This window comes from Paroedura picta, chromosome 3 (assembly GCF_049243985.1).
Source record: "Paroedura picta isolate Pp20150507F chromosome 3, Ppicta_v3.0, whole genome shotgun sequence".
Taxonomy (NCBI): domain Eukaryota; kingdom Metazoa; phylum Chordata; class Lepidosauria; order Squamata; family Gekkonidae; genus Paroedura; species Paroedura picta.
In genome coordinates this window covers 82,036,834-82,050,526 of record NC_135371.1, presented here as the reverse complement: position 1 = coordinate 82,050,526, position 13,693 = coordinate 82,036,834, and the positions used below count along the sequence as shown (strand labels likewise).

The 13,693-nt window shown below is 43.5% G+C and overlaps 1 protein-coding gene across 1 annotated transcript; it reads right to left on the bottom strand.

Moving 5' to 3' along the window:
- Nucleotides 1–3,630: 3,630 nt before the first annotated feature.
- RPS14 (ribosomal protein S14) lies at nt 3,631–12,942 on the bottom strand. Its single transcript, XM_077326573.1, has 5 exons — nt 12,729–12,942; nt 8,188–8,338; nt 7,205–7,366; nt 4,414–4,490; nt 3,631–3,737 (listed from the first exon to the last, which is right to left on the bottom strand). The coding sequence occupies exons 2-5, from the start codon at nt 8,334–8,336 to the stop codon at nt 3,670–3,672; spliced, it is 456 nt and encodes a 151-aa protein (XP_077182688.1). The 5' UTR covers nt 8,337–8,338; nt 12,729–12,942; the 3' UTR covers nt 3,631–3,669.
- Nucleotides 12,943–13,693: the final 751 nt, after the last annotated feature.

The following is a 13,693-nucleotide window of genomic DNA, read 5'->3' as shown; positions in this document are numbered from 1 at the left end:
TTACAAAATGAAGAATTGCTGCTTTAGCCTGGTTTCATAGATGTTTGCTTGGTGACTGCCAGCGTCAGGAAATGGCTAATTTTTCTTTGGCTGGAACATGATCATGGTTTCCTCATTGCTTATATTTTGACTGTTTCCAGCAGGGAAGTCTGAAAAGTCCCTAGCTACACTCTGCTTCCACCCTGCCCCCAACTGAACAGAACTCATCACATGGATGGAGTAGAACAGAACTAAATCAAAATTATTCAAACTTTATAGAACAAGTGCAGAAAAAGTACAGTCAATCAGCAAGACATCTCTGTAGACTAATTTAAAATTCAGTATACTTAGCAAAAATCAATCACGGGAGCATTCTCCTGAGAGTAAAATAATATCTGAATATATGCATTTATTTATTTAAAACATTTCTAAATGTGTTTTTCTTCCAAATAAATGGGTAGGATTCGGTTATCTTGGTTCCCCAAATTTTTATAAGTGCAATTGAATTTGTTTATCTGCCATTAATGATCCATTATAAAACCTGCAAGGGTGTCAGAAATATGAGATTGAGATATATCAGCAGTTATATAAAACTATAGTGGTTAAGTGTGATGGCCTCTAATCTGGGCAGCTGGGTTTGATTCTCAACTCCTCCATATGCAGCCAACTCTCAGGCCCACTTACCTGACAGGTTGTCTGCTGTGGGGAGAGGAAGGGAAAGCAATTGAGACTCCTTCGAGTAGTGAAAAGTGGGGTATAAAAACCAACTCTTTACCACCTTCTTCTAAAATATATGATCACAAAATAGTTTACCAATCTCCCCCTTTCAAAGGATATTAAGAGGTTCAACATGAATGGCAGCGTTGAGAACTTTTTCAGTGCTTCAGTGACTCCATCCTGCCACCTCATTCTCTGTCGTCCCCTTCTTCTTCTGCTCTCGATCACTCCCAGCATTAGGCTCTTCTCCAGGGAGTCCTTCCTTCTCATGAGGTGGCCAAAGTATTTGAGTTCCATCTTCAGGAACTGGCCTTCTAAGGAGCAGTCAGGGCTGATCTCCTCTAGTACTGGCCGGTTTGTTCGCCTTGCAGTCCAAGGGACTCGCAAGAGTCTTCTCCAGCACCAGAGTTCAAAAGCCTCAATTCTTTGACGCTCGGCCTTCCTTATGGTCCAACTTTCACAGCCATACATTGCAACTGGTAATACCATAGCCTTGACTAAACGCACTTTTGTTGGCAGGGTGATGTCTCTGCTTTTTAGGATGCTGTCTAGATTTGCCATAGCTTTCCTCCCCAAGAGCGTCTTTTAATTTCTTTGCTGCAGTCCCCATCTGCAGTGATCATGGAGGCCAGGGAAATGAATTCTGTCACTGCTTCCAAGGTAAGGTAAAAGGTAAAGGTATCCCCTGTGCAAGCACTGAGTCATGTCTTACCTTTGGGGTGACACCCTCCAGCATTTTCATGGCAGACTTAATACGGGGTGGTTTGCCAGTGCCTTCCCCAGTCGTTACCCCCCAGCAAGCTGGGTACTCATTTTACCGACCTCGGAAGGATGGAAGGCTGAGTCAACCTTGAGCCGGCTGCTGGGATTGAACTCCCAGCCTCATGGGCAAAACTTTCAGATGGCTGCCTTACCACTCTGCGCCACAAGAGGCTCATATCAGGTAAGGTAGACAAATTATAGACTGAAATAGGAATAATGGTGCATTGAACAATATTTTAATTCTATTTTAATTCTATTTAATTCAATATTTTAATTCTAACAGATTTTATTACAGGAAAACCAAGTTTGAGTCCATTGGTATCTTTACTCAAACTTTATTCTGCTGGTTCAGTCCAACACAGCTTTCCATCTGAATCAAATTCCTGGAAGTCTTAGCACCCAGGGCATTTCTTTTCCTCTTTGGCGCTGTTGGCTCCACATTAGTCTCAAGAGGTGTCAGTCATTTCTGTTCTTCTTAATTATCAGACCTGATGTTATTAAAATATGTTTTCTTACAAGTAAAAAAACTGAATTAGGGGACTGAAAAGAAGGGTCAATAAATGGTAGAACCCAGCTGTTTTACTTTATCTATATTACCTATGCTATAAAATGCCTCCAGATCTATTAAACTGTTTGTTTTGGGGGTTTTTGCAGTATCTTCTACCTAGTAACAGCATCAGGAAGTAGCTAGTTTCTCACTGACCAGCACATGACCACCATTTTCTCAACAGGGAACTTTGCCTCCACACAAAAACACAACCGAAAACAAGAAAGGAACTTTTATTTCACAAAAGCCTTTCCCACAAAAATAACTGAATACAAATGACTATTATGTATCGGATGTCAGTCTCAACAGATATGTTTGTGTGTGGGGGAAATGAGCCACCAGAGATGCTTTTCCCTTTCGCATACTGCAATCAAACCTGAATACAAAACCAGACTCGAGTTACACTCCATCTCTCATTTTTTCAAAGGCCAGGGAGATCCCACGATAATTCTGCAGCCACCAACTAGCCCACCATTAAAACTACATTAACAAAACAAGAAAGTTTCAAAGGAGCTTCTGGAATTCAGAGTAGCCAAGTCTGTATTATTAAATATTGTACTGTATCGTATTAACTGCACAGAGAAGTACGCCAAAGCTAAGTGCAATCCAAGATACCTGCTGCCTCTAACAGGCCAGTTGATTTTAATTTTTAAAAAAACTGAGAAAAAGCTACTTTGGTTGTGGTATCAAAGTAGCAACCTCTTATTCAAGTCTGGATCTAGACAGCAAGACTGATGATACAAACTCCAATGTTTTAAAAGTAGAATAAGCAAATTCACCAGCCCATATTCATGCAGAATTAGCACACAAGTGAGCTCTGAGTAAGATTAACACTGGTATGGCTTAGTGCACCCAACTGCATTTTAAGGATGACACCTGCCACATGGATATTGCTTCTTACAAAGCGGTATTACATCTAGATGATGACCCCCTCCCCCAAAAAAAGTTCTAATGAAGATCAAAGAACGTCCTCATCCAAATCTCAGTTATCTTTTAAGTTTTTCCTAGGCAAAGCCATCTTTCAGAACCAATAGCCTTAAACCTACTGATCACCCGCAACCGATGGTGTGTACCCATTTCATTACTAAATTTGTATGACTGTAATGTAAATTTCCAAAGCAAACTTCACCAGAAATTGATTAATATAAATATGTGCAAAGGGGCACGTATAAATATAAATATAAATACGTGCAAAGGGGCAAATATTCAGAATATTACTTGTATTTGGGACCTCTGAAATATGTGGACCCTGCTGGACAATCCCAGGCTTAAGGACACAGTGTTAGAGCTGGGCATTAACCTCCCTAATTCTGAGGTCCAGAAGCTATTTGTAAGATCATAAGAGATTTTGGTACTTTCCACATCTACATCTATTTTCCACCATTATCTTTCCCTCTTCAATACCACACTATTATAAACAGCATCCTCAGCCTGTATCAAGGCATTTTTGTCTTTAGTGTGAAACAACTTCACAGAAAAAACAACTTGAAAAGTGACAAAACAGAAATGCATGTGGGAGCTACTGGCACAGAGGAAACACTCACCAGAGAATGGTTTTCAGGCAAGTAATAGCATGGAACATCAAAACACATTAACTAGTATGAAAGAACACAGGAGAACAAAGGTATATCTGAAAGCTTTAATGATGAAAGATCAGCTACTGTTTACAGACGACGACCACGGCGACCGCCCTTTCTGCGGGTGCTGTCCGATGGGATGGGGGTCACATCCTCTGAGGAGGGAGAGGAAACATTTCACGTTCAGATTCAAGTTTAGTACACACAATGCCAACAATCAGTCATGAAGCCCCAGAAGTCAATGGGCAAATAGTTTTTAAAAATACAGAAGTTGGCATTTATAACCTTGACATTAAGTGAATGTGGCTTATGCTACTTCTCCATTTTAGCTTTGACAACTGAGGATGTGAAAGATGCTGCAGCAGCAACTTCAGGAACTTCATTCCACTTAATCACAAATACCAGGAAGAGCCTAGAGTATGTGTGCCAACAAGATTCTTAGAGGTGCATTATTAGTGTTATGGAAATACAGTTAAGCACAGAAGAGCTTTTTTTATACCCTGCTTTTCATTACACAAAGGAGTACTTAAGCAGCTTACTAACACTTTTTCCTTCCTCTCCTCACAACAGATACTCTGTGAGATAGGTGGGACAGAGAGACCCCTAAAAGAACTGTTCTGCAAGAAAAGCTCTATAAGAACTATGACTTGCCCAGGGTCACCCAGCTGGCTGCATGTGAAGGAGGGGAGAATCAAACCCGGTTGTCCAGATTAGAGTCTGCCACTCATAACCATTACACCATGCTGGCTCTCAAGGTCCCCTTTTTGAACCCACATGGGCCACTGAATTTATTTGCCAGATTTAAAAATCCATTCCCAATAGATGACTCACCAATGCGCCCAATCTTCATGCCAGATCGAGCCAGAGCCCTGAGGGCAGACTGTGCTCCAGGTCCAGGAGTTTTTGTTCTGCAAGATACAGAATACATGGACCAGATTAGCATTTACCAACCTCCTGTGAAATCCAGCTGTTCCTTGTTACAACCTACAGAGATAAATGCCCAGGGAAGATTCTAGAATTATTTAAAAATATCTATTCTCAGGTTGTTACCAGTGTAGTCTCAGATTTATTTATCCAGCTAGCAGATAAGCCTGTTGTATGTCAAATACAACAGGCTCTAGCCCCCCCCCCCTCCACAGCGGAGGCAGTGCAAAGATCGCACAGATGGCCACGGGATGTTGGGGGAAGGAAGCGTCCATTCCCTGCTCCATCTCTGGCCCTCTGTAGAGCCCCGCATGGTGGCACAGAGGCAGGAGCGGGGCTTTGAGAGGGGGAGGCAGCAGACATTCCGCCCTCCATTCCTGCAACACTTGAGAGCTCCGTGGAGTGCTGCAGAGGCAGGCGCGGAGCGGGAGCAGGCAGTGGCCATTTCCCCCTCACTCTAGAGCCCTGTGGAGTGGCGCAGAGGCAGCGGCAGGGCTTTGGGAGCAGGGGGAGGTGGCGGCCATTCCCCCCTCCCTCCCTGTCACCTTGCAGAGTCCCAGGGAGCAGTTGGCAGGCTGGTGGCCGGTGGCACCATCATATGTCATCCTGTGTTTGCGGTGTATACGAGATAAGGGGCAAGTGGACGGCAAGGGCAGGAGCGCCAAGTGGTGTGACCAGCAAAGCTGGCCACAGCCTGATTGGCCCTATTCCAACTTGGACACCGTGAACACACTCCACCTCCTGGCCGGTTTCACAAATATTAAGAGGAACCATGGATAAGGATTTATATGCTGCCCTTCCCCAAGGGCTCATGGTGGGGGCCTCTGAAGATTACCAGTCGATCCTTCAGGGGATCAACAATGACGAAAACCACCATTATGCGGGAGATGGTTTTGGGAAGGGGAGGAAGGAAGGTTGGCTACTGTCTCTGTCTAGGCAGTTATGGAGTGGGAGCATGGGGTACTGGTCTCAGCCTTGCTCAACTGCAGCAGTTAAAGCACTGGACTAAAAAGAACTGTTACCCTCTGTGAAAGACTATTTTCCTCACTAGCTGAGATTTTCAGGCATCATGCTACACAGTAATTCCACAAAAGGCTTTAGAAGCTCTAATTTCATAGAATCATAGAGTTGGAAGGGGCCATACAGGCCATCTAGTCCAACCCCCTGCTCAACGCAGGATCAGCCCTAAGCATCCTAAAGCATCCAAGAAAAGTGTGTATCCAACCTTTGCTTGAAGACTGCCAGTGAGGGGGAGTTCACCACCTCCTTAGGCAGCCTATTCCACTGCTGAACTACTGACTGTGAAAATTTTTTTCCTGATATCTAGCCTATATCGTTGACAACCTTTCAAATACTTAAAGAGGGCTATCATGTCCCCCCTCAACCTCCTTTTCTCCAGGCTGAACATTCCCAAGTCCCTCAACCTATCTTCATAGGGCTTGGTCCCTTGGTCCCACATCATCTTCGTCGCTCTCCTCTGTGCCCTTTCAATTTTATCTACGTCCTTCTTGAAGTGAGGCCTCCAGAACTGCACACAGTACTCCAGGTGTGGTCTGACCAGTGCCGTATACAATGGGGCTATGACATCTTGTGATTTTGATGTGATGCCCCTGTTGATACAGCCCAAAATGGCATTTGCCTATTTTACCGCTGCATCACACTGCCTGCTTATGTTTAGTTTACAATCCACAAGTACCCCAAGGTCTCGTTCACACACAGTGTTACCTAGAAGCGTATCCCCCATCCAGTAGGCATGCTTTTCATTTTTCTGACACATATGCAGAACTTTACACTTATCTTTATTAAATTGCATCTTGTTCTCATTTGCCCATTTTTCCATTGTGTTCAGATCTCGGTGAACTCTGTCTCTATCTTCCAGAGTATTTGCCAATCCTCCCAATTTGGTGTCATCTGCAAACTTGATGAGTAGTCCCTCCACCCCCTCATCTAGCTCATTAATAAACATGTTAAAAAGTACCGGGCCGAGCAGCGAGCCCTGAGGTACCCCGCTACTCACCTCTCTCCAGTCTGATGAAACACCATTAACAACAACTCTTTGAGTGTGGTTCTCTAACCAATTCCCTATCCACCTATCTGAAAATCCAGATTGCAGTCCTTCAACTTATCCATCAGAACATCATGGGGAACCTTATCAAAAGCTTTACTAAAATCCAAGTAAACGACATCAACCAAATTTCCACGATCCAGCAAACCTGTTACTTGGTCAAAAAAGGAAACCAGGTTGGTCTGACAGGACCTGTTGGAGACAAATCCATGCTGACTTCCTTGGATCACCAAATTGTCCTCCAGATGTTTGCAGATCACTTCCTTTAATATCTGCTCCATTATCTTCCCCGCAACAGAGGTCAGACTCACTGGTCTATAGTTTCCTGGGTCATCCTTCCTCCCTTTTTTGAAGATCAGAATAACGTTTGCTCTCTTCCAGTCCTCCGGGACATCTCCAGTCCTTAAGGAGGTCCCGAAGATGATGGACAAGGGTTATACAAGTTCTCTGGAAAGTTCTTTGAGCACTCTCGAGCACTTTCTCAAGAGTGCAAAACAATACACCTATATACTGAAGTCTATTTGAGACAACCACTGGCTGCCTTTAAAATATCTACAAAATGTAGGAACCGTTGGTGTGCACTTTGGGTCAGTTTTCTGTTGAGTATTATATGTATACAAAAGAGATGCATACCTATTTCCACCTGTAGCCCGCAGCTTAATGTGAAGAGCAGTGATGCCCAGCTCTTTACATCTCTGAGCCACATCCTGTGCAGCCAACATAGCAGCGTAAGGAGAAGACTCATCTCTGTCAGCCTTGACTTTCATGCCACCGGTTACTCGACAGATGGTTTCCCTAAGAAGACAGAAGCAATCAATCCATTGGTGAAGGAATCCATGCTTAGTCTTGTTTCCACAGAAAACACAAAGTACACTATTACTGCATGAACTGTAGTTGTTTTCCTTGCCAAACTGTTTACAGAAGACAGATACCCATTTCAAAAACTTATTGGCTGCTCTCATTGAATAGTGACTATGGTTCGGCTACAGCTACCACATCAATGAGCCATCTGAATCTCCCAGGAAAGCTCCCTATATGTTACCATAATATGTTTGAAGCTAGCATCTTCCCACCATCTAGAGTGCCTGGGACACTTAGTGGATGCTTAACAAGGAGGCTGCAGCCGCGTCTGAGTTTCTTTACAATATCCAGAGTCTCTCCATGATATTAATGCTGTGTTATGTACTGTGGCAAGCAGTATTCAAGCAGCCTAACAAGGTATATTTAGGTCTGAGGTGGCAAAGATTGTCAAATGCTATAAAGCAAGATTGTACTATCTGTGACTGACCAAGGTGCTTGTCAATCTCCACTACAGGTGGTCTCTGGAATGTAACCGGAGCAAGAGGTTTAAATGGCTGATCAGCTGCCCTTTGAGTCACAAACTATGCAGGCTACTATAAGAATCATGTCAGAAAGCCCTATTTCCTCCAAAACCCCATATCCACCTACTATCTATTCAAGGTAGAACCTTATTTGGCCTGGAAGAGCCAAGAAAGCAAGCACATATGAGGTAGTCACAGAAATATATGTAGACAGGCTTACCCTACATCCTGAACATACAAATATTTTCCATTTTTAAACATCATTTGAGGACTTCAGCAGCATCTGCTACTCACTTGCCAGACAGGTCAGTCACATGGACAAAGGTGTCATTGAAGGAAGCAAAAATGTGGCAGACTCCAAACACATTCTCCCCTTCAGCAACCTGTGGTCCCAAGCTGATCACCTGTTCTTCCTTCTTTTCCTTACCCTTACGAGGTGCCATTTCTGTGAAAAGAAAAGGTTGTACAGATATTTTCAGAGGGTAGCTATGTTAGACTGCAGGAGAACAGCTAGATTCCAGTCCAGTAGCTCTATAGAGGCCAACAAGACCTTTGGGGTACAACCTTTCGAGAGCCTGACAAAAGGAGCTTTGACTCTCAAAAGCTTATGCCCTTCCCCCCATTTTTTCATCTCTTAAGGTTCCAATAGGCCTAGCTTATACAGAGCATCAAAAACAGCAACTTAAAATGTATTACATGAAATTAAAGTGATCTGAGAAGCAGCATACCATGCTGATGGAAGTAAATAATTCAGGCTGAATATAGCTGCATAGCAACCACTTTGAAAGCAGCTACAAGGGGTAGATTTGCAGCTGCTTAAGGAAGCAAGAATTCTTTCTCTGCAGTTCAGAAAGGGAATGTACAAGCACCTGGAGATGAGAAATCCCTTTTTAACCTGTCTCACTCATATTGCCTCCTACAGGCAGACCTATAGTTTCTCAATGCAATTCATTTTTAGAACCAATTTCAAAATTTTTGGATTATCACATACAAACTAATTTTCCAACTAATTAAAGATACTACTTATTAAAGATACTACTTATTTCATAAACCTCATTGAGGAATGTGTTGTGCCAAAAGATTCCATTTTACTCACAATGGATGTTACAGCCCTCAATACCAACATACCTTTAGATGAAGCTAGGATGTCAGTTCAAAATTTGCTAGAGAGTATAGGTAAAGGTATCCCCTGTGCAAGCACCGAGTCATGTCTGACCCTTGGGGTGACGCCCTCTAGCGTTTTCATGGCAGACTCAATACAGGGTGGCCTTGCCAGTGCCTTCCCCAGTCATGACCGTTTACCCACCAGCAAGCTGGGTACTCATTTTACCGACCTCGGAAAGATGGAAGGCTGAGTCAACCTTGAGCCGGCTGCTGGGATTGAACTCCCAGCCTCATGGGCAGAGCTTTCAGACGACATTTCTGCTGCCTTACCACTGCGCCACAAGAGGCTCTTGCTAGAGAGTAGAAAGTTTAAATCACCACCTTCTCATTTTCTTTTAGACTTAATGGATATTGTTTTTGAGAATAACTGTTTTGAATTTCAAGATAAGCTTTATTTGCAGATTCATGGTGTGGGATTAGCCGTGGCCCCTACCATCGCAAATTTGTTTATGATAGACATTGAAAACCAATGGTTATACAATCAAGAAGTAAATCCATTCGCTGCGTGCATATTTTTTTACGCACAATTTTTGGATGATATTTTTATGGGTTTTTTGAGGGAAGAATTAGTCAAGGATTTCCTTGTCTGGGCAAATTCCATGCACCCATCAATCAAGTTTACAGGTGACCACTATAAAGTGCAAATTCCATTTTTGGATACTCTAATAACAATTAATGAGGAAGGCAGATTACTAGCATCCACTTATAAAAAACCTACAGATCGAAGTACACTCTTACATTATGATAGCTTCTACCCTCTCCATTTAAAAAACAATTTGCCTTATGGACAATAAACGGATCAATTATAAAACTACTACTTGTGAACAGGCATGCAACAGTCTAGAAAATGCTTTAAGACAGAGGTTACCCAGAGTTGGTTATAAAAAATCACGTATTTAATTCAACTATGTGGGGGTATGGATATTTTTGTATATTTCCAATTATTATTTGTTATTTGTTATATGTTATACTAATAAGGACATTTGTTTATGTAGGATTCATTGCCACTGACGAAAGCCAGACTGAAAACGGAAAACAAATGAATTTAGAGACCGTTTTGGCAGAGTCAAAGTCTAAATAAATGAGATAAGAGACTTTTTATCTTCTTATACTTAATTAAGTCACTGGACAGATTCTGTCTCTCCCTTGTTACAATTTTGGAATCGTCCACTTTTTTCATGCATCACTCATATTGCCAGCAACCTGTACCCTTCTTTACCCACTATCCAGAATTAAATCATCTCAGCTTTTTCCTTGTCAGACAGAATGAGAAAATCATGATTCAGGTAGTTTTATATTTAATATTACCTGCACAGAGAACATTCTAGCCTTCCTTCAGAGGTCTCTGCCAAAGACCAGATTTGCATTTTGCATTTGCTTCTTCATTGTACAGTATTTGTTAAAAACATGGGTAAGCAAAATATGCAGATGATAGATTCATTAACCACAATTTGCCACATTAATTAAGATACTGAATTCATGCTCAGCCTGCCCAGAAGTCAAGAAACAAACCCATGCCTTCCTCTGAAGCACCCACTAATATGCCGGAACTAGTACTCTTGAGGGAAGATAATAAATGATATTTGCTCACTGTGTAACTTGGAAAAGTCCTACCCTTGATTATGGCATATATGTAATATATTTTAAGTTCAACACACAGGAGCACCTCCACAAGACTAGTCAACAAGCAAAACCTGGGTTTCTTCAACAGGACTGTACCAATTTGTATTGTCTTGTTTGGGTCTGCCTCAGCAAGACAGTATGCATTTTAAAGGGTAGCTCTCCCTGGAAACATGGTAGAGCAGTTTAACCCTATCTGTGGGAAAGGACAGAGCATCCAGTTGTGACTCCTGTCTTTGGTGATGAACAGTCTGATTCTTGGGAAGGGGCAGACTGGTGCAGGTGTAAGTTAGAATCCAACATGGCCACTAGGCAATGAAAACCAGTTTGTAACCTCAAGAGTTCAAGAGAATTTAAATTACAACTTGAAACTAGCTTAAATTCAAGAGCCAGGCTTCTCCTGTGACTTTAGATGTTTGCTGCTGAAGTATTATTTAACTAATTTACCTTTTAAATCATTGTTTTTATACAACTCCTGCAACAGTGTTCTTGCTCTTCGTGAAGCTTATATCATGAGAGCCACCTCAAAGACTTTATACCACCACCCTATGCTTTATAAAGAGCCTCTTGTGGCGCAGAGTGGTAAGGCAGCGACATGCTGTCTGAATCTGTCTGCCCATGAGGTTGGGAGTTCAATCCCAGCAGCCGGCTCAAGGTTGACTCAGCCTTCCATCCTTCCGAGGTCGGTAAAATGAGTACCCAGCTTGCTGGGGGGTAAACGGTAATGACTGGGGAAGGCACTGGCAAACCACCCCGTATTGAGTCTGCCATGAAAACGCTAGAGGGCGTCACCCCAAGGGTCAGACATGACTCGGTGCTTGCACAGGGGATACCTTTACCTTTACCTTATGCTTTATAACCCAAGGAAACAAGGAGGAGGTTTTTTTTTTTTTAAAGAAGCCTGGTTCTCCAAAATGTGAAGGGGCTGAATGGATCCCTGCATTGACTATAGTGGCCTGACACAGACACCAATTAACAGCCATGTAGAGAGGTTTAGGAGTTTATGCATTAAGAGCAACACAGATTTCACAGCACATTTGCTCCTTATCTATTTAGCACATTAGACTACCTACTCACTGAGTTCTAAACTGCAAAAAATAAGAAAGATTAAAGTCAGGATCTACAAAGACCAGAATGGGAATGACATCTAAACAACCTGAAATCTAATATTTGATGTGAAATGCAACACACTACACTCCTTTTGCCCATATAGCTGCATGGGATAAAGTGAAAACATATTAACTGTTTTCTGAAAAAAAGTATCTAGTTGCACAACAAACTTATATTACTTTATGTGTTGTTTGATATGATTGTTGTGTTCACTCTAAGCCCCCTTTGGCAGCATACAAATGGCAACAGAAATAAAATAATTATTTCTCTTTTTTGTCAAGTGCAGAATTCTTAGGAATCTGGAGACATAAACTGAAGTTCTGTGATGAGGGCTGTAAATTTGCACACAAGCTACTTACACTCTGCTGCCTCCCAAGGAGTTTTGACTCCCCCCTTACATGCAGCGCCTAGCCTTACACATGCAACAGACTCCACCATGTGCACAACTTTTAAAAAGAAGTGACATAAAAAAATCCTACCAGATTAATCTTTTTTTTTGGGGGGGGGGGGAGAGATTACTTTCTCGGGCCGAAGCGTTATGATTCTTCGTACCCAACGAGCCAAATAAAGCGGTTCCCTTCTCAACTCCTCCAAGCACTCCCTTACCACAAAAGGCCAAGCGAGCCTAGTGGGCAGCAAGCTCCGTCACAAGCTGAGGCCACTGTCTCCTTATATATCTTTATATTTTTGTTTATTCACATTGCATGAGGCCATACCCCCCCCCCCCCCCGATCACGGTTGGCCTCTCCAGGAAGATGCAGGGAGGGGAAGTGGCCAATCGGTAAGTCGCGGCCGAAGTAAGGCCCGTTTGCATCGCTTGTTGCCCCCAGGGCCCCCGCCGCCCCCTCCCGCCCCCTCTCTCGCCATCGGGGCCCGGGGAGCGCCCGGAGGGAGGCCGGTGGGCGAGGATGGAGACAGATGGAGGCTCCCCCGCCACTTACTGGAGCGTCCCTGCAGGCAGCGACCAGCACCGGAAAGGAAGAGGTCGGCGTCACGGGGCCGAAGGTCGCCTCGCTTCACCCGGAAGCGGTTCTTCTGGGGGGAAGGTCACGTTCTCCACGTGAGGCTAATGTTTAGTTTCGTCACCGGCCGATCTCAAGCGGCTTGAAATTTGAAGCAGAGCTCGAGGGACAGAAATGGGAGGGATCAGCAACGGGGTAAAAAAAAAGACGCGACCCTTCCAAAGATGGCGCCGGGAGCCACAAAAGCCCTCTCTAAAGATGGCGGTGATGGCCATGCCTGCGGACGAGCAACGAGATCCCGAGCCAGCCAAACATCCGTACCTATTCGCATGGCTTTGCCTTTCAGCATAAAACAGTGGTCTTCTTATCCGTCATTATTAATGCGTGCCACTCCTGCGCAGTTGGCGCTGTCTAAGTTTCGGGTGCCAGACCTAAACATGGGGACTGAAGGCAATACTTCTGCCCTGCTCAAAGATGGCAGCTTTGTACCCGCATGAATCGTTTGCAGTATAGTTAGGGTGACTTCGCTGTGACGGAGTGAAGGGCGGAGCTCCTTCCCCACCTGAAAGAACAGCGGCCGAGCTCTAGTATGCAATGTAAAATTTCAAAAATGAACATAAAACAGTTCATTTGCAGACAGCGTGGGTTAACAGCATCAAAGTAAACCTACCCTATATGACAGTCAGCAACACCGAACATTTTCGGGTTTATTTCTGCGTAATTCTACAATCCGTATCGTTGTGCACATGCCCCTGACGGGTCTGTTTGAGGATTGTCAGGGGAAGGGGAAAGCGTGGTACTTAAGGAACTGGCTAACAGTATGCCCGATTTTAAAAGAAATATGCCTGGCTTTTGAATTCTGCCTGCCCCAGAAACGCTTTTCTGACTCCAGCAAATCTGCTAAGCAAAAACATCTTTTGCCTCTGACAAAAGCCAATCCTAAA